The 20,962-nt window shown below is 37.0% G+C and overlaps 2 protein-coding genes and 1 long non-coding RNA gene across 5 annotated transcripts; 2 read left to right on the top strand and 1 right to left on the bottom strand.

Moving 5' to 3' along the window:
• The first annotated feature begins 1,982 nt into the window (after positions 1-1,982).
• Positions 1,983-4,930, top strand: LOC147479545 (caffeoylshikimate esterase-like). 2 transcript variants are annotated; one of them, XM_086577958.1, is made up of 8 exons: positions 1,983-2,558; positions 3,097-3,126; positions 3,290-3,416; positions 3,505-3,651; positions 3,846-3,976; positions 4,062-4,202; positions 4,375-4,473; positions 4,580-4,930. In XM_086577958.1, exons 1-8 carry the CDS (start codon positions 2,316-2,318, stop codon positions 4,790-4,792), a joined length of 1,131 nt encoding a protein of 376 aa, XP_086434084.1. In that variant the 5' UTR covers positions 1,983-2,315; the 3' UTR covers positions 4,793-4,930. The 2 variants fall into 2 exon arrangements, with proteins under 2 accessions (XP_086434084.1, XP_086434083.1); XM_086577957.1 differs by having other exon boundaries at positions 2,039-2,558; positions 3,097-3,189.
• A 1,323-nt stretch (positions 4,931-6,253) lies between these two features.
• LOC147479544 (uncharacterized) lies at positions 6,254-9,537 on the bottom strand. 2 transcript variants are annotated; one of them, XM_086577956.1, is made up of 5 exons: positions 9,380-9,537; positions 8,565-9,297; positions 7,464-8,486; positions 7,293-7,383; positions 6,254-7,172 (listed from the first exon to the last, which is right to left on the bottom strand). In XM_086577956.1, exons 3-5 carry the CDS (start codon positions 8,039-8,041, stop codon positions 6,483-6,485), a joined length of 1,359 nt encoding a protein of 452 aa, XP_086434082.1. In that variant the 5' UTR covers positions 8,042-8,486; positions 8,565-9,297; positions 9,380-9,537; the 3' UTR covers positions 6,254-6,482. The 2 variants fall into 2 exon arrangements, with proteins under 2 accessions (XP_086434082.1, XP_086434081.1); XM_086577955.1 differs by having other exon boundaries at positions 7,464-9,297.
• An 8,986-nt stretch (positions 9,538-18,523) lies between these two features.
• LOC147479543 (uncharacterized) lies at positions 18,524-19,872 on the top strand. Its single transcript, XR_015205078.1, has 2 exons — positions 18,524-18,737; positions 19,571-19,872. It is a non-coding gene; the product is annotated as an uncharacterized LOC147479543 (long non-coding RNA).
• The last annotated feature ends 1,090 nt before the right edge of the window (positions 19,873-20,962 follow it).

The raw sequence follows: 20,962 nt of genomic DNA, 5'->3' as shown, positions 1-20,962 counted from the left end.
TGATGTTCTTGTGGACGCCCTTGGTGTAGTGAGGTTAATTTCGTCGTCTATCTTGATGAATGTTTTAGTGGTTTTTTGGGGTGTGCTCATGTGTTAGATATGCTCACCTCTATTATATATCCAAGATTGGTGTTGGTAGATTTCGAAAGTTGCATTGTCTTTTGTTTTTTTTTTGCAAGCTGTTATATACCTCTCTAGCAATGCTTCATAGCATTTGTTTTTCCCAGAATTCATACTGGCAAAGCAGTGTAGCACACGTTTTTTTACTCCCCCACCCATGTCACACACAAGTATGCAATGCGTATGTGGGCACATGAAAGAGGTCTTAACACTTGCTGATTCTATGTAGAACTTTGAATTCAAGTTGATTTGACTAACCGCCTACAGAAGTCCATAGCTGCACTCAAACCATCAATTTTGTACATGTATAATTCAAATATGCTTGAAAAACATATTTTACCATTATTGATTCTCCATAGGCTTAATGTGATTTTTGGTTGTAACGTTGGTGCAGTTGACAAGTATATCAGAGCTTCATATCATGGTGTGTGTAATCTAATCTTGAAAAAGCTCATGGTAGCCAATTCTGCATAAAAATGTGAAGTATTCGGTATGGGTTTGGCGACTTAAAGAACCGTCCAACAATAAGTCACCGTTTCCTGCATGAGCCTAGAACACCGAGTATGCTGAGCTCGAGTCACAAGTCATCTTCCAACACTCCTTGACATTTCCTTGATAGAAATACTGTCCAGGCATTCTACCGATGAGGTCTGGCAGAGAGATACTCCAGAATGGACATCTGATGCAGAACCAAAGGAAGCATTTAAGCAATTCAGAGATATGCTGGTGGAGATTGAAAACAGGAATGAAGAGTTAAACAAAAACATGCTTTAGAGGAATCGGGTGGGGCCTGTAAATGTTCCATACACCTTGCTCTATCCCAGCACTTCTGATACTTCCCGGGTTGGTGGATTTACAGGACGGGGGATTCCTAACAGCGTCTCAATATAGCCATATGGGTGTTTTGTATTCTTTGATTAGCAGTGAATACTATTTTACTCCGCATTTTGTATTCTTTGAAAAACAAATCTTGATCACATCAAGGAGATGGTATCCAGTTTGTACAGCCTTTACCAATACTTAAACCTTCATTAGAAAGCTTACCGTATCCTATTTGACTAATTTTATGTATATAAAGTTATAAATAAACCAGTTTAAATGAATATTATTAATATCATCAAAATTCAAAACTTAACATTCACAATCTCACATTGTGGGAGTAATTGGTTGAAAACTTGAAATGGCAACAACTTTCGAAATACATGTTCATTTAGTCCGTCGTTTGGATAACCATGCTGAAATACTCAAGGCCCAGCCAATGCTCATTCCTAAACCGTTGCCGAAGATCAATAAAAATTCTATCTGTGAGCAGAATTTTCTTAAAATACCCAGTGTGCACCGGCTACTTTCGAGAAACCGGCACGGTTCGCATACTAGTTTATAAGGCTAAGTCCAATGGTGTGCCAAAACACCAAATATGACGGAAATTCTTATTTAATGGTGCGTCAAAACACTAATCCGCCAACGCTATTGGTATGACGGAAATTCTTATCTAATGGTGCGTCAAAACACTAATCCGCCAACGCTATTGGTATAAATTTACCAACATATGGAGAGTGAGTTTTAGCAGAATAACATATGCTCTACACGCCACTGACAATGGCGGGCAGAAAATAAAGCCCCGCATAATTGATTTTCAATAATCTAATTACTTTCTTATTGAGAAAGAGAGAGAGGGTGAGGTAATAGAGGGGCAAACTGTCAATTTCCCCACACGCTTTTGTTGATGGCGGCTAAGATAGTTGTCAAATTTAAAGTTTTTTCTATAGCTTATATGAGTGGCGGGTGGGAGAAAATCCATTGGATTGAAAAACGCAAACCTGCTAACTTATACGATATTCTATTTTATTGTGAGTTGTGTTTTGGGGAACACCAAACCATTGGACTTAAGCCTAAACGGGTAGATGGTTGACTGGTGAAGCAGTTATGCACGTCCCCTCAAATAATTTATTTCGTCTTCTAGCCTCTGAGATTCTGTCTTCTTTCCCTTTTCTAGCGTGATGAGAGTCTAAAATCATGGCCTACAGCTCTACCTTAGCCAAATTATTATCATGCATCCCCTTGCAAGAAACAGTGCAGAGTCCAGACCACAACATTTTGTCATCCTCCCATGCATACTTTAAGACCACCACCATCGTGGTTTTTCTTTAATTTAGACCAAATAAATAATTTTTTGGTTGAATTAGATCTGAACAATGTTAACCTCTTCATATGCAGTTGCAGTGCAATTCTTGATTCTGAGCCTATGTTTAATTTTAGGATTAGCATTCGTGTATGGAAACAAAAGGAAAAGAAAAAACGCTCATCCAAGGTTTGAAGATCTTAATTATAAATTACAGAAGATTACAACTTTAAACATGGATGAAGCACCCAACAGGCGTCGTGTCCGTGAAGCTTTCAAGAAACCCATACTTGGAATTGATCATTGCATGCTAAAGGTAAAACTGAAGAAAATAGTAGACTGGTTTTACTTTCTAATGGAGTTATTAGGAGTTGAAAGTGGCACTGTCTTAATTTGTATGTAAATATGGTAGTTTGAGGAGGATGTTAGCAAGCAACCCACCTTAACCGCTGTGCGCAGTGACTCGTTGCACCTGTCATTTTATTAGGTTGTGCTACTTTACCCTACAAAATGACAGAAGTTTTTTGAACTTGGTAATCAGATGCAAGGGCTAAATGCCTAAATAGGTGGTTTAGCACCAATCCCCGATCCAAATCCAATTCTAACTTTAACACCGGTTGAAATACTATTCTTATCACACCCCCTAGGCCCCTAGTTCAGTTCAGATTTTAACCAGGAAAAATTCACTTACATATTCACAGCGCCGCAGTTTTAGTTATTTCTGCAAATGTATGTTTTCATTGAGTATTTTCGGATAGAATGTCACTTACTTTCACTCACTGAGTATTTTGATACAGAACATTCATTGACTGCAAAATGTGATACTTATTGTACAATTTTTGCTTGTGTTGCAGATGTCATATGATTCAGTAGAAGTGGGGGAGGTACTAATGCAGTTCAATGTATTTGATGTTATCTCTTTGACCTGCTTCTTCGATGGAATGAACGTCTGACTTTTATAAAATCAAAACTCGCACTTGTGTACTGATGCCATTACTTCCAATTAATAGTTATGTGATAATACTCATGTTACATGCTTCTATGCAGTTTTATGAGAAGAACTCTAAAGGATTGGAGATTTTCTCAAAAAGTTGGCTTCCAAAGACCTCTCCACTAAAAGCAGTGGTTTGTTTTTGTCATGGTTATGGAGAACACATCACATTATTTTTGGAAGGCATGTGGTTGGCACTAGAAAGTTTATTTTTCATCTTTAATTATCTTTGGTATTGCTAGAATTAAGCATCCATATGTACCGTTCACAGGAACTGCTAAAAAGTTAGCATCATATGGTTATGGAGTTTTTGCATTGGATTACCCTGGATTTGGTCTGTCAGAAGGTCTTAATAACTATATCCCCAACTTTGACCTGCTTGTAGATGACGTTATCGAGCATTTCTCTAAAATCAAAGGTAATTTTAACGCCTCCGTTGCTGTGGAGTTAAAGTTTTTTTACCGTTTTTCTCAACCATATTAGCGTGTCACTTGTTCTAAAGTGTGTGCCATACAAAATCTTAATGCTCTTCCCGCTAAGTAGAAATTAATGGATTCCTGGATTAGATACTGCAGTACTTTCTGATTATAAACTCTGCTTGATCTATAACAGAAACCAAGGAATACCAAAGCCTCCCAAGTTTTTTGTTTGGGTACTCTATGGGTGGAGCAGTTGCACTGAAGGTCCACTTGAAGCAACCTAAGGCCTGGGACGGTGCTGTTCTTATTTCACCTATGTGCAAAGTATTCTCCTGACTTCAAATTTCTATTGTGAGGGCTTATTGTTTGGTTATATGTGAATCTAATCAACCGAAACGTTTATCAATAGATGGCCGACGATATTGTTCCACCTTGGATAGTGAGACAGGTTTTAATTGGTATTGCTAAGTTTTTTCCCACAGCAAAGTTAGTTCCTCAGAGTAATGTAGCAAACTTGGCATTCGGAGACTTGAAAAAGAGGAAGCTAAATGTAACATCTCTTGCCCTATTTTTCTTTTCTTTTTTCCAATCAAACATCTAGATCTCTTGCATGTTATAAACCACATACTAATCTATAGAACCTATTGTGTCACCTATTTTTGTGATTGTCTTTAAATGATCAATGTATATATGACCTATTCTATTCTTCCGTGATAATGTAGGATACCTATAATGTGCTTGGTTATAGGGATAATCCCCGTTTGCAGACTGCTATAGTGTTACTCAACACCACTCAAGAATTAGAACGACTATTGAAAGAAGTATGTGCTGTTTCATTATATATTATTCTTTTGTCTAATATAAAAGGGTCGACAATTGCTTGAAGTTGCCGGGTGATTTAAGATAACTAATGAGAAAATAATACAGGTTTCTTTGCCAATGTTGATCCAACATGGAGAGCTTGATTTTGTAACGGATCCATCAGTGAGTAAGGAATTATATGAGAAGGCAAGCAGTTTGGACAAGAAGCTCCTACTTTACAAAGGTGCTTGTCATGCTCTTCTTGATGGGGAAACGGATGAGATGATATTTCGCGTTTTTGACGATACCATAACTTGGCTTGATCAGCACAGCATTTAAAATGCTGCTTGTTAGATTATTGTGCTTTTCTGTTATTTCTCTATTGATAAAGATAGGAACCAATCTTAATCACTACTTCATTTTGGATGGTATTGATATATTTCTTGCACTATTAATTTCTGTTAGTATGGTTGGCCTTTCCCTTGTTCTAAAGTACTTCAATTCTATGACCAACAATGTTCTTACTAGATTATCAGATGCATATTTATTCCTTCGTTCTGTTAACATTATTACGATAGTTTCCAAGCAAAATAAGTTTTACCATTTGTTTGTTGTACTTAATTGAAACTTACTGAAGAAGTACAAAGTGGAAGGGTGATCAAGACTCTGAGAGTGATACTCTATGACAAACAAATTTATCAAGGCCGAACCGTTGCTTCTCTTTTGGCCAAGAGTACTCTGACCAATAGTCAATATGCCAAAACAAATTTATTCTTAGAGAGGGAATTCTGGTTTTGAATGTAATTCAAACAGAACATTCCTCCATTAGTGAAACTGTGGATTTCAATTAGAGATAAAATTCATCAGTACAATAAAATGAGTTGAAAATGTAGATATTATATCCATCTGGTTCAGTTGGTGCAACGGCCTTGTGGGGCCAATATTAGAGGCCGTTCCAGTTAGGCCCGTCTCTAAATTGTTAACAAAACTACTAATCTTTTTGCCTAATTGTAGGAAGGGCCAAATAGACGGGTAGCATCTCTTCTAATTTAGCCCAACATGTTGTAGGCGACTAGGCGGTGGGTAATTTTAATTTGTCAAATGATGTTGCCCAATTGAAAAATGGTAACCACAAAACTGATGCATCTCTAGGTGGGTAACATTGTAACAATAACAGTCCTATTTGATAATAGGGAATTAGACATTAAAGACAAAATAACGTGCAATTAGGAATTGGTCCTAGTTCCGTCACTTAACCAGTTTGACCATAGGCTGACTATTACTGAACTCAAATCTTTTGTTAAAAATCGGTGTAATGTCTTAAATGCCGATCACAATAGCAAACACATGTTTCTTAATATTTCCCCAATAAAAAAGATGTCACGTGTAATAATATCACATATAAACCAAACCAATGGTTAATAGGTTGTCTTTTTCATTCAAACTCTAAAAAACATATCGGGTTAATTAGACTAAACCCCCCATTTTATATACATGTTTAGACTAAACCCCCCATTTTATGATTCTTTAGACATAAACCCCCATTATGTTTTCTCCCCATCACACCAATATCAATATTTTACTTAATACCCTAACTGCCCCTGTACCAATACCACCCTGAAAACAACAGACCTCACACAACAAAACCCGAAACCCAAACCAAATAACTCAATAGTTGAAATAATACCTCCAAAATCACAAAACCCCAATGTCATAAAATGATAAAAGCGCAAGTTTAACAGAAAATACCCCTAAAAACAAAGTAAAGAAGTCCAAAAAAATGTCATAGACTACCAAATAAATACTGCAATAAACATGTGAACCTTCCCAATCTAGTTTCAAACAGACCCCACAAACAACAAATCTCACAAGCCCACTACATCACAACACATTTACAACCACAAAAACATACAAAATAGACCCCACACTTCAAATGAAGACGGTACCATGCTTGTAAACTAACCCAGACCTAGTTACGTACAAACAAACCCCACAACTCCCCATTACATATATTCCAACACAAAATAGCTCAAAGGAGGAAAAAAAAACAATTGTATGTATACCCATTACGAGCAGTGAAAACAATAATACAAGTTTCATCACCAACAAGACATTCATCAATACGAGTATAACGAAGATGTTGAGAAGCAACACAACCTTTCTGCAAAACAGACTTCTTAAGAAGACCCTGGTCCTCTTTTGCCTCTAGCTCTACATGCTCTACTTGCTCTGCCCCCTCTTCTCCCCCTACTAGAACTGGGTGGAGGTCTTGGTTGTGATTGACTAAGTGGTGGAGGTGGTTGAGACTTACTAAATGACATCTCAGTTGCATGTTGCGGTATACCTCCTCTACCTCCCCTAGCTCTACGATCGATCGCCTCTTAGCCCCCCCTCTCCTAGCTCTTCCACTTGGTGCTCTTTCACTTGTATTGTCTCTGCCCATAACAGAACTCAAGTCTTCTGTTTCAGGGTTTATTGGCCTATGAAGAGTGTTACTGATTGGTCTGGTTCTAGGTATGCCGCTTCTTCCACCCCTCCCTCTTGCTCTAACAATTTCAGCTTCTTCATTTTGACAGCTCCTTGCATTGTGACCAAATATGCCACATCTAGAGTATCTTGTTGTGTTCATAGTTTCATCCTCACCCCTCCTTCTATTTACTCTTGGTCTTCCAGGTTGCCTTTGTCTTATTGGTGGGAATACAAACTCATTTGGATGGACCTGAAACATAAATAACATATGAACATCTCCACATACACAACAAACATCTCAATATATACATAGATAACATCTCAACATATATATAAACATCTAAACATATTTATCTTAATATGTTCTCACCTCTAACCAGTCATCTTCATGCAACATTGGTCTAATACTCCCACTATAAGCATTTTTGTAAGCCCCACTAGTGAAATAATGGCTGCAAAACCTATTACCATAAGATAAAATTAAGTTAGAAAATAAAAATATAACTACAACATAAAACGCAAGGTAAAGTGTTATACTTACTCTGCATATAAAAACCTTTTAGGTTTGATAATACAAATAGCATGTATACATGGAATCCCAGTCGCTTGCCACTCATTGCAAGTGCAAGACTTGTTCACCAAATCAACAGTATCATGATGCCCATATTGATGTGTGACTAAATACGTGTTATTATCTGAACCTGCATAAGTATAGTTCAACAATTGATCTTCCCTTTTTTTAATCAATTGTGAGACTCTAGGGACTAACTCATCATCTCCCAATTCCATACTCTTCTGCTTCCTGTTATACAATATCGTCATTTGCATAATCATAATTCTACAAACCATTTTCACTATTGGTTTATCTCTAGCTTCAAGAATAAAATTGTTCCAAGCTTCAGAGAAATTATTTGAAAGGTGATCAGATTTTGTCACTGTATCAAATCGAGACCTTGCCCACACTCTTGGATCCTCATTCAAGAGATAATCATGAGCTCCAGCCTCCCTAGCGTGCAACACTTGCATTAATCTTGTAAAGTTAGAACCGCTAAATGTCTTTGCTGCATCCCATGCCTCGACATCAACCCCCCTGAACCTAGTCTTCATGTTCTTTACCATATGTCTAAAGCAAAACCATTGGTTACAGTTTGGGAATATTGTTGCAACAGCCTCCCTTAACCCCTTTTGTCGATCGGATATTATACACCGGATCTAGGTGCTTCTCAAGGTGAGGGGCCATTATGTCTAAAAAGTTCATCCATGACTCGGTATTTTCTGAATTGCAAATGTAAATAGCCAGAGGAAAAGAAACCATTATTCCCATCCAAAGCTATTATAGACAAACAGACTCCACCATGCTTCCCTTTCTAAAAACAACCATCAAGCCCTATTAGTGGCCTACAACCTCTTACAAATCCATCCAAACATCCTTTAAATGCAACACAACAATGCATAAAACTCATGTAATTTTCATGCCTGCCTTGAGAAACCACACTCCCTGGATTGGAGTATAGAATTTGCCCGCACAATTAAAGAATTCTCAATCCAATAAATTGGGCCAATCCTAAAATAAGACATACGTAAAATTAAATAAACAATGACATGTACGTCCATGAAATAAATAAATAAAATAGGAATTTACCTGCACAATTCAACAATTTTCCCATATGATTCCTCGTAGTTACCATGTATCTTCTCCAATGCTAACATCCTAGCGCTCCAGGCTTGCCAATATTTGATTCTCACTTGAAATCTCCTCCACATAATTTTGACAATATCAGATGCCTTGTAACTCTTATGGTGTTCATGTCCACCTCAACTTGCCTTGCAATCCAACCGGCATTGACCATACAATTTATGTCATCTCTATTAGCCTCACAAGTGTGGTGGTCATTAAGTTTTCTTAACTTCATGGTGAGATGATCTGTCATGCATCTCACATAACACCTCCAAGAGCATGAGTAATCTAAACACCTTGCATCAATCTGAAGACTATCATTTTTTTACACCAATATGCGAACTTTCTCTTGATAGCAGTAAGTCTCAAAAAGTCTCTACACTCATATTTATCTCTCCATATCTACCCAACATACAAACCAATTGCTTCTATAGTTGATTTAACCCCATCATCTGTAGGTATCTCATAAGTACTTTGTAAGAACTTGTTGTGTTCATTATCATCGTTGACTTTGTTCGCTTCATTATCGTCATCTGACTGAGCATTTTCTTCATTATTATCTTCTGATTCAGTCCAATCATCATCACCTTCTTCAGGCACATATTCCTCGTCAAATAAAAGGCGTTATAGTATTCTTGTTCAGCATCTATTTGATCCACATCAAATGTTCTTACAGTCCTTGATTTTAGAAGACCAACTGCAAACAATAATGTGTAATTGCTTAGAAGATGTATTAGACTAATAGTACCAATTAACTTAATTTTAATCAAAAGTTTTACCTTGCCCTGCATCAATGTCAAGTTCAGTGTTGTCAATTTCACTTGAATGTCCTCCAAAGTTAAATTCTTGATAGTCTTTGACAAATAAATGAAGAGAGCTTGGTTAAAATAGACATATAATATTATAACAACTAAAGGAAGAAACAAGTGTAGGTTCACTGTGCTCACCTTCAAAATGAATAGTTGGAGGAGAACTACTGTTTTCTTCTAGCCCAACTTCAACATTAGTCTTCTTTTTAAAGGTTGTTTGTCTTTTACTCCAACATGGTCCCCCCCATGTGCATGACTAGTCCTTTTTGTAGGTGTTGTGCTCTTAGGTGTTTTATTTTGTGTCTTTGGTCCACTCTCGGTTCCAAGTGTTGACAGTAAAGGTTGTGGGGAACTAGAAGGAATAACTACCTCATCAGAAGATAAAACAATAGGCTCCATTTCCACCTCATCAACAACCATAAAATCCACGTACAAGTGAGTAAAGCCATGCCCATCTATAGTAGCTTTTCTCCACATGTACAATAAATCTCCATCAGACATTATTTTTCTCCTCAAGTCACCGTCAAGCCAAATAATTCCAACAACATGCTTTGATGGACAAAGAATCACATCAGTAAGCCAACTAACAAGATCAAGTAAATTTGCTCGATCACCTTCAATTTTTTCCGAATCCACAACACTCCCACCTTTGTAAGCACTTTGCTTCCAAACACCACCATAGTGACACCTAAATTCTCTATAACCACATTCATCACCCATATCTATGTACAAATAAAAAATAAGATGTGAAAAATGTAAAACTAGTAACACAGTTAACAAGGAGGGTTAAAAATTGAAATTTTGTTAAAACATGAAAAACCCTAACTTAAAATAAGAGAAAATGTGACAATATTTTTGAAGAACAAATAACATACCTTCAAAGGAGCAAATGCCAAGATGATGCGATGGAGAGGAAGAATGATGGAACTCAGAGCTTGTGCGCAATTGGAGTTTCTTTTTTTCTTTTTTTTTTTTTTTCTAAAAACAACTTTTGTGTTGTAGCTTACACTAAACACAACAGGGGTAGTTAGGGTATTAAGTAAAATATTGACGTTGGTGTGTGTTTCGACCCCCACCTACGTGGCGAACGTCCATTGGTAGGAATCTCCACTTTATTCGTTTAATCGACAAGGCTAAAGCCCAATTTGGAGTACCATGGATCAATGTACAGGCATATTAACTCATGCATCTAAGGCTGAACCTTAGCCACATGGCTTGCCACTAATGTACATTGATTTATGTCCAGATTCATTTCTTATCAAAGAGATAATTATCAGTTGAGAGTTATATTCTATCACAATGACTCAAGCTACAAGAATACTTGAGCTACAAGGATTCTCTACTCTACCTATATAAATACCAAACTATTTTTCATTGAGAACTATGTTCTTGAGACTTGATCCCATTGATAATTTGGGTACGTAGGCAACCGCAAGGTACAGTCTCATCATTCCCCCGATCGCCATCATTTTTCCAATTACTTTTCTACGTTCTTCGTCTCTTTTATCAACACTTGATGTTTTGATCATATCTGGTCGAAACATAATTGGCTCCGTCTGCGGTTCTTATGCAAAACCGACGATCACGTTCTACAAAAGTTATGACGAATACTCAACAAGCCTAAGTTCTCGATGCACTTACTGACGATCATCGCAAATGTGCGGTTCCAGGTCAACCTGGCGGTATCGAACTACTCCCTCCTATTCCTTTTCAACATCCGATTGCATACGACCCGGCTACCGTTCCACCAATACGCCAAATTATTCAGCACGAAGTTATTGCCTCTGACGATTCTTCGTCATCTGTTGTGGATAATGTCCGTCATATGTCTCGAGGGATTCTTGTATTGAAAATATTACATTGGCCTTGTTTCATGCTGTCAGACGTCTTAAGCTTATTTCAAAGAAGGAATAGTCAAAGTTTATACTTGTCGAATATCCACTGCGTAAGTTTTTTCGCAACGTCTACGGATCGAGTCGCAGAATGGAAAAGTTACCTTAGCGTTTACAACATTGTCTCTGACACTCATACAATTAAAGCAGAGACAAACTTTGGTGTTGCTAATGGTGATTTTCTTATTTATGATATTCCTATGTCAAAAGCATTACTTTCGATGAGGAAAACATCAATCTCTAATTGTCATTACCTCCGGGCGATGACTTGACATATTTATCGGATATATCGGCTACTTGCTAGATTTACACCGATAGTTCGCGATAATAAGTCTTCCTCCGGTCTTGTTTTTGTCATCTTGAAATTTGAATGAAGATATAATTGCGAGGTCTCTATGTTTGAGTTTTAACGCTTCACATTATATGGCCGAAAGTACTTAAACCGTCATTCGCGGTATCGCGACAACTCTTCACCGGGGCGACTAAGTTACGATTAATTATTCTAAATTAGTCGCTAGCCACTTTGAATGATAATATCGCGGCTCCCAATGATAGAATGGCGTTTATTTGGACTTCGTTCAACGAATTGCATGAAATTTTATATCTATCGATTATTATGCGATTATCCGGCGTTATGATGTAAGGCATCGATTCTATCGCATACTTATCCGTGAAAAATCAAGTCATCATCAGAACGACAACTTTGGATTAACCACTTATCTTTGTCGGATGATTCAACGAGCTTGGGCGATAATGTCTCGGTATCGCGACGACGATCATGCAAACCGACGATGCTCGGGGAATTTCGGGTGAAATCTCGCTCACATAGCAATGACTCAATGATATTGGTGGCCATACACGCCAAAGGATATGCGTGTTTGTCGAGAAGTGTGTGCCTTGTCAAAAAAACATGATATATGATATGGGTCAAACTTTCCGCGATAAAGCGTCATCCAATCCATAAACCTTGGTCATTTACGAAATGGGGCCTTGACATTGTTGGTTTATTTTCGCCAGCCCCTGGCAGTGTTTGTTTCTTGCTCGTCGCAAACAAATTATTTTACTAAGTGGCGGACAAAATAGACAAGTTGAACGAAAAACCGGACAAAAATTTGTTAGTCCGTTTCTAGTTCAATAGTTTCTTTTTCGTTATTATCTTTGCATTTTTCAAGACTTCGGTAATCAATAAAAAGCAATTCTTTCACCGGTTCAATGATATGATTTTGGTTTTAGCGAACCTTATAATTGCTCGACAAAATCGGCGAAATTACCACGTTTAATTTAAAATGGGTCTAAGTTGAACGCTTTTACGCCGCTTAGTCGTTACTATCTACAACAACAAAATATGGCGAAATTACCACGTTTAATTTAAAATCAGTCCTAAGTTGAACGCTTTTATTTCAAGCTAGTCGTTACTATCACTACAACAAAATCGGCGAAATTACCACGTTTAATTTTGTCGGTCCTAAGTTGAACGTTTTTTACGCCGCTTTAGTCGTTACTATCACTACAACAAAATCCGCAAAATTACCACGCGTTTAATTTCGTTAGTCTAAGTTGAACGCTTTTGCTTTCGCTTTAGTCGTTACTATCGCTCGGACAAAAAATCGTGAAATTACCACGTTTAATTTTCGTCGATCCTAAGTTGAACGCTTTTTTTTCGCTTTAGTCGTTACTATCGCTCCGACAAAATCGGCCGACGAAATTACCACGTTTAATTTAAATCGGTCCTAAGTTGAAGCTTTTTTTTCGCAATCGTTACTATCGCTACAACAAAATCGGCGAAATTACCCGCGTTTAATTTCATCGGTCTAAGTTGAACGCTTTTATGCTCGCTTAGTCGTTATTATCGCTACGACAAAATCTGACGAAGTTACAGCGTTTAGCTTCGTCAGTCTAAATTGAACGTTGTTACGCTCGCTTAGTTCGTTATTATCGCTACGACAAAATCTGACGAAATTACCACGCGTTTAATTTTGTCGGTCCTGTTTAACGCGTTTTCGCATTTCGGCTTAGTCGTTACTTATCGCTACGACATAATCCGACGGTTACGCGATTTAGCTTCGTCGATCCTAAGTTTGAACGCTTTTATCCTCGCTTAGTTGTTATTGCTTTCGACAAAATCGGACGGTTATCGCGTTTAAGCCGTCGATCTAAGTTTGAACGCTTTTACGCTATTTTTAGTTCGTTACTATCGCTACGACATAATCGATGAAGTCTGGCGTTTAACCGTCAATCTAAGTTGAACGCTATTCGCTTTGCTTTAGTTCGTTATTATCGCTACGATAAAATCGGCGAAATTACCACGTTTAATTTAAGTAAGTCTAAGTTGAACGCTTTACATTTCGCTTAGTCGTTACTATCACTACGACAAAATCTGATGAAGTTACCGCGTTTAGCTTCGTTAGTCTAAGTTTGAAAGCTTTTACGCTCGCTTAATCGTTACTATCGCTCCGACAAAATCTGACCAAATTACCACGTTTAATTTCGGCAGTCTAAGTTGAATGATGTTACGCTCGCTTAGTCGGTTACTCGCGCTATGTCAACATCTGATGAAGATTACCCCGTTTCGTTTCGTCACATGGGTTCTGCATCGAAGCGTTTTTTCGCTCAATCTAATTTTGCAAGCTTAAAGTTAGTATTGGGGGCGTTTCATTCTATTTCGTGTCATCTATATAAATCAACAACATTGTCAGTTTTACACAGGTATGTTATCAGACATCGCAACTATATTCAATTGCCAAAACATACTTTATTTTTATTTTTCATCAAAAGAAGTTTTAGCTCTATGGTATTACATTCACACAATTACCTAATCAATTGTCTCTGTCAATTGTCTTACGGTTGTTCGATTAAATCTTCATTTTCTTCTTCGAAATCTGCATTCGGCGGCTTAGCTTTCGGTTAACTATTTTCCATGATCATTCTTTTTCTAAGGAATTATGCCAATCTTTCTCTCGAAAAATTTTCGGCGAAAATTTTTGTCGGTATCATTATTTTTTTCTAAGGCATTCGCCGATCTTTCTCTGAGAAATTTACCAAGTGAAAATTTTTCTGACTTCATTATTTTTCTAAGGCATTAAGCCGAACTTTTCGAGCGAAACTTTCCGAGGCTCATTACAACCGTCGTTTTCTCATGGCGGCAAAAATTCGTTTTTACGTTAACTTTGTGTTTAAAACTTTATTCAAGCTTATTTATTTATTTTCTCTACGACATTGTGATCATTCCGTTCGAAATTTTTCGTCAATATCTTTTGCTTTCGTAATTCGCCCGTTTCAACCTCGCGAAGAAAATACAAATCTTTTTGTTAGTCTTTCAGACTTAACCAAAATTTGTAGCTAAATGGAAAAAAATACTGACATACCTGTTTCATGTTGTCGAATTTTTTTGCCACCGCTTTGTCATATTCTCCGAACTTTTCTCCGTCTTCTTCGGCAGGCCAAAATAACTCAATAATTGCGCAATTTCTTTGTTTAACGGAATTGCACTCCCGCAACTTAATTGTGAGTAAGCCGTTACTACTTCATCTTCTTCGACTTTCGTTTCAAATGCATACACTTCGTCCATCTCAAATCCCTCGAGTACTAGTATTTTCCGTAGTTCTTTAAGTGACCATCGCCGCGGCCTCGTATATTCACTATATCTGTCACTTTTTTTTTCCACCTCACCAAGTCTACAATCGTCATCGATTCTTACTATTCTTGATTATCTTTTCGCCCGTAATAATACGATTCGTTTTCTAAAAAAAAAAAAAAAACACTTTTCATCAGTTATCTAGTGCCCACCATCTTCCTGTTCAGTGCAAAGACAGAGCAAGTGAGTGACTGTTGTTATTCTAGTGCTTCCTTGAACATGACTATAGTTATCTGAAAGCGATGATCATGCGAAGTAACAAACTGAAAAACCAAACTTGAACAAGTGACATTAGCTAAGAGTGCTAATCTAAATATCCTAAAGAGCTAGATGAACTTTACATCGTATTAAGTGTCAATCTCTAATAGAAAGAATTGGAAAGTCACGCAACACATAGACATTAGCTAAGAGTAAACAATATATGCACCATATAAGGAAAAATACATATAAAATAGATAAAACAGCTCCACTAGATGGATACAATTCATCTTCTAAAGATCTAATCTCTTTCTTGCTTTAGATTCGTTCTTGAAAGATAAAGCTTGAATACTGGAAGTTATTGAAGAGAACAGGTGCAGCGAGAAAAAAGATAGCCAAAATTAGCCCTATTTTCTCTCTATCTCTGATGTGATAATTAATCGATGAGGTATGAAACCCAAGTAACCCCCATGTTCATGCCGACCAATGAAGTCATAGTCATGTGCACCATGCTTATTCAGATTTGTTGTATATATTTAGTATAGTATGAGTTCTTTAGCCGAAAACAAATATGGTATGACCGTATGAATTATGTTAAACCTTTGAGTATTTTTAACGCCTAAAATAGTGATCTTGTGATATTCGAATAGATGTGCATTAATTCTTGGTTCATTTGTATCTTGCCAAGCTCGTAAATAAGCGCCTATCGTTTTGATTAAATAAGGCAATCGTTTTTGAAGAGGCAAATACTGAACAAGAGAAAAGAGATTACCCTACATGCATCGGCTTCACCACTTGTACTAACCATTTAGTTGTCTATGCATAAACGCGTCTTCACGCAGTTTATAGAGCTTAGCCATCGCTTTTTATATAATATTTCTTCGATCTAGTTTTCCATTGCTGGTTGAACTCTTATCTAATCCGAACTCTAACTCTTATAACTCTTATCTAATCCGAATTCTTATCTAATCCGAAGTTGGCATCCAGTTTTAGTCGCTAAAATCTTCACCTTCGAATCCAATTCGTATTTAACTTCCTTTTATTACTATTATTACTAAACTGCCCCTACGTTTAATTTTCAACGGTATAATCCAAGTATCGCTATTCCGTTGGCACGCATCGTCGAATTCAAATTTCATTATTATTACGTGGCGTTGTTCGATACGGTTTTTAATGCCAATCGAATTTTTTTGCAATTTTATTTACGTGCATATTTTATTTTTTCTCAGTGCATTTTCGCCATCTTTTATTTAACTATATTAGCGTCAGGTATCGTTAGTTTGACATTATTTCGTTCCCGATAATTCATTTAATTTTTTCGACGATCAATTTTTCAATTATTTCTTTTCGTGACAACACTTCGTTCTACATTCCGCTCATTTTTCTTTCTTCTTTGCCATATGAACTTTGTTAGCATGCCAAAGAGGGCGGTGTTTCGACCCCCACCCACTCGGGCTTAACGAGCGTCCATTGGTAGGAATCTCCACTTTATTTGTTTAATTGGCGGGGCTAAAGCCCAATTTGCGATACCATGGATCAATATCTGAGGCCTATTAACTTATCGTCTAAGGCGTGAACCTTAGCCACATGGTTTGCCACTAATGTACATTGATTTATGTCCGGATTCATTTCTTATCAAAGAGATAATTATCAGTTGAGAGTTATATTCTATCACAATGACTCAAGCTACAAGAATACTTGAGCTACAAGGATTCTCTACTCTACCTATATAAATACCAAACTATTTTTCATTGAGAACTACGTTCTTGAGACTTGATCCCATTGATAATTTGGAGTGCGTGAGGTAAATCGCAAAGTCTGATCTCATCATTTCCCCGATCACTATCATTTTTCCAATTACTTTTCTACGTTCTTCGTCTCTTTTATCAACACTTGATGTTTTGATCATATCTGGTCGAAACAGTGTAATGGGGAGAAAACAGAATGGGGGTTTATGTCTAAGGAATCATAAAATGGAGGGTTTAGTCTAAACATGTATATAAAATGGGGGGTTTAGTCTAATTAAGCCAAACATATCTAATAAACATAAGAATAAGAAGAAACGTATCACAAAATCTATTCAAGGATTAAGGGTAAAGCAGAAGAGCGATTTTGTGCATTTTAATTACCGTGTATTGTTTTGAGAACTCATGATAACCCAAGTCAAAGTCTATTTCAAAGTATTCACATGAACATATCAAGGCTTTGAAACATCTGCAAACATAAGCAGTTAACAATGAAGATAACTAGTAGTCCATGGTTAGCTACCCACCATTTCATTCGAGGACTGGAAATATGAAATCCACAATATCAGTAAGAATTTGCCAAAAACTCACCAGAAGTTGAATGATTTAGGATCATTAAGTCTTCAATGCACTTTACTTTTTTCCAAACAAAAAGTCAAGCCAAAACTGACTGTTCGAAGCAGGAGAAACCTTTCAGCATCACCCAAAACACTACTTGTCCCACTGGTCAAGATGAAAGGCAACAGATAGAAGAAAATGAAGAACTAGATTTTATAGAACTTGTGGGTTAAGATATAATAGATTAGTGGGTTAAGATGGAATTAGTGGGGTAAGTTTAAAAGCTGAAATAAATACAAATACACAATCAAGCAAGATTGGGAATGATCATTTCAGTTTTGGGTATTAACTTTAGTTTCAATTACTACCTATTTTATTAACCCGATCAAATTTTTTATTTCTTTTAGATTTCTTGAGATATGTGTTTCCATTTTCATTGTGCGAGATAGACTGCACAAGATTAAAACACTAAAAACATTATACGTATAGGACCAATTCCTAATTCTAAATGCTCTAATGCACTCTGAAGGGTATGATAAGAATTTGAGAAATATAAACAGATTGCTCACGGCCAAATTTATTAAAAGACGGAAATAGGACCAATCTTTAATTACACATTATTTCATCTTTAATATCTAATTCCCTATTATCAACTATCAACTACTACTATTACCTAAGCCCCCAATAACATAAATACATGGTGTGGGAGATGAAATAGGGACTTAGTGACTCACCCATGCGATAAACAACTGTCGTGTGACAACTGAAGTGTTGCGTGATTTAATTAGCTGACAAAAATATGCCATCTCAGTTGTCTCGTAAAACGTTGACAAGATAAAAATGAAGTGTTAGCATAAAAATTTGCAAACAGTTTATGTTGCGCCGCATTCACAAACGTGATAGCATATTTTTGTTATCTGGCTGCGGACGCCACCTAGAGATGATTTTTCTTTGACCGGTTTGGCTAGGTAGACAACCAAAACCGAAACAGCCATCGAACAGCCTATTTCGAACCGTTAGATATCCAAATCTATCCAAACATTAAATTTCAAAATCTAAATAGAGTAGGGGTATCAAAATCAAACTTACGAAAGGTTTCCTCTCTCCTCCTCTCCTATTCCTCTCTCCAGCACCAAAATCATTCTAGCTTCCTCATGGCCGAAATCATTCCAGCTTCCTCAGCACCGAAATCATTCCTCTCCAGCACCAGCTTAACCCATTAAATGTTTCTTCTGCTAGATATGGCCTCCTCATGGTTTCGGATCTTTGAGACAAGGACTATGGGAGTGATTATGTAAAAGGTACATCTTCGCTTACCGTTGGTCCCCCACTGCCCCCGCCTCTCCCAACACACACACACGCCCCAATTTTGATACCTTTGTAGATCTAACTTGGTATTATGCCAGTCATATATATCATATCACTGCAGTTTTTGGTTTACTTTGAGGATGTGTGTGTGTTTGTGTGTGTGTCTGCAAGCTTTGTGAAGGGACTTTTGCACTTAATTCTCGTTTATAATATAGTCGTTACATATTTGCGACATCGTTTGTGATGTCTGTTTGTGTGCTTCTAGCTGTAGTGATACGCTTGCTATTCATAGTAAAAGAACCTTAGAATGTAAATCACTGGAGGAAGTGTATAGTAGCAATATACATGAATTCACACAGCTAAATCCTCTATCACTAGAATGTGACTTCTGGGATTATAATTGGTAATGTTCTCATGCAATTTAATTAGGGAAGTGCCGGACTTTGGTTTAGCATAAATCAGACCCTGTTCTGGTTTGTTCCTTGTCAATATATATGCTCTCACCGCTAGAAAAACTCATGGAACCATTATGTTGGCTGAATGAGGGATTGGAACAAGTGTTTCGGCTACTATTTTCCCCTTACTTGAGGCTTATCACATCTAAGTATATTGATTGCATATTTGTCAGTCTACTCGGTTTCCATTACTTGACATTGTTTCCTGCAGGCTATGCAGGTAGTCGAATACAACCAACATTGTTCATGTTCTTATGCTATCCCTAGAATTTTGTTGATATATATTTTTTCAGTAAGTTGTATGTATATTATTATCATTTTGTGAATTTCTGACTCTTTTTTCCTTGTTTTCCCTTCTTTTTGTTACACAGATCTGAAATTGGTTGCTGCAACAGAATGCACAACTGCTAGAATATTCATTTAAATGGCTGACATTCAAGTCCGGAGGGCAGAAGAACTACTAAGAAGTGCAAATGTCAACTTGTAATAGTACCAGCTAAAATTTAGTCATAGGGTTGGTTGCAGATTTTCAATGTGTGCAACCTGTAGTACGACTGATAACCATTGTTTTTTTGAGATAAGTTGGACGATGAGGCATTCAACTTTCTCGGCTTTTCTATGCATTGTACAAGATGAAACAGAAATGAATGTACGAGGAATTTCTTTTCAGATATTTGCTCGTGTTCAGTAAATCCTTTTTTCTTTGAATGAAAACTTTAATTATTTTGTGAGAAAGACACGTTAGAGATGAAAATGTCTGCAGCTAAAACTTGTTGTAAACCTTGAGGAATGTAACTTATGTCTGCTAAAACTTGTAGTAAACCTTGAGGAATGTAACTTGAATGTTTTTACATGGTTAGAAAAACTTCATGTTTCAACTGAAATTTTCTTATCAATACATATTACTACTGATTATATAGTCTATACGATGGTCAAAGGGTTAGGAAAGAGTGCATGCAATGGATTCAATCTGGGTCAAACTATTTGATACAAATTTGAGCTTCTAATGTGAGCGCGAACCTGTAAAGTTCAACGAATAGAGTTGGTGTCACTAAATTAGAATGCAAGTTCAGAGCCAATTTTCAGGCAAGTAATACCTCTATGTAGCGAAAGAACTATGAGAATACTTATAACTTCATAAGACCTGGTAAACAGCCGGGACTTGGCTAAATTAATAGAAAAGATTCAGCTACAAAATTAAGTCATATACATATGCTCAGTAACAATAGAGATCCCATGGAACGACACAAAGAGTTGCACAAACACATCGGTTTTTTTGGGGACTATCACAGCTTTAGTAATGCTAATTACTTGTAACTGATGATGTTGAAAAGTGGATAACAAAATATATCACAAATTTAGTACAACCACATGCAAGATCTGCATACAAGTTTGATTACTGATATCACCTACATTGTTTTTCTTTATGTCAAAGATGTTTCTTTTACCAAAAATTCATGCCACATGGATCTGCTGCCTTAAAGGTTCCCAATTTTTTTAGCCCAAAATCTGATCCCTGCACGTCATACCGACTTTCTGCAAAAAATGATGGCGATGATCCTTGGAATTCTTTACAGGTTCTAGGTAGAACGGCGGACGTCAAGTTGGCCTCTTTACTCCAGACCACAGTTTACTGCAAGAGATTTTTATTTTAAATCTTAACAAGGCCACTAAACTAGAGAACCGGAAATTTGACTAGCCGAGATAATCAAGATCAAGCACTTCCGAAACAGCCTATATTTTGGACGCAAGGTTCCTCACTA

Source organism: Coptis chinensis, chromosome 8 (genome assembly GCF_015680905.1).
Source record: "Coptis chinensis isolate HL-2020 chromosome 8, ASM1568090v1, whole genome shotgun sequence".
In the NCBI taxonomy this organism is placed as follows: domain Eukaryota; kingdom Viridiplantae; phylum Streptophyta; class Magnoliopsida; order Ranunculales; family Ranunculaceae; genus Coptis; species Coptis chinensis.
This window is presented reverse-complemented; position numbering and strand designations above follow the sequence as displayed.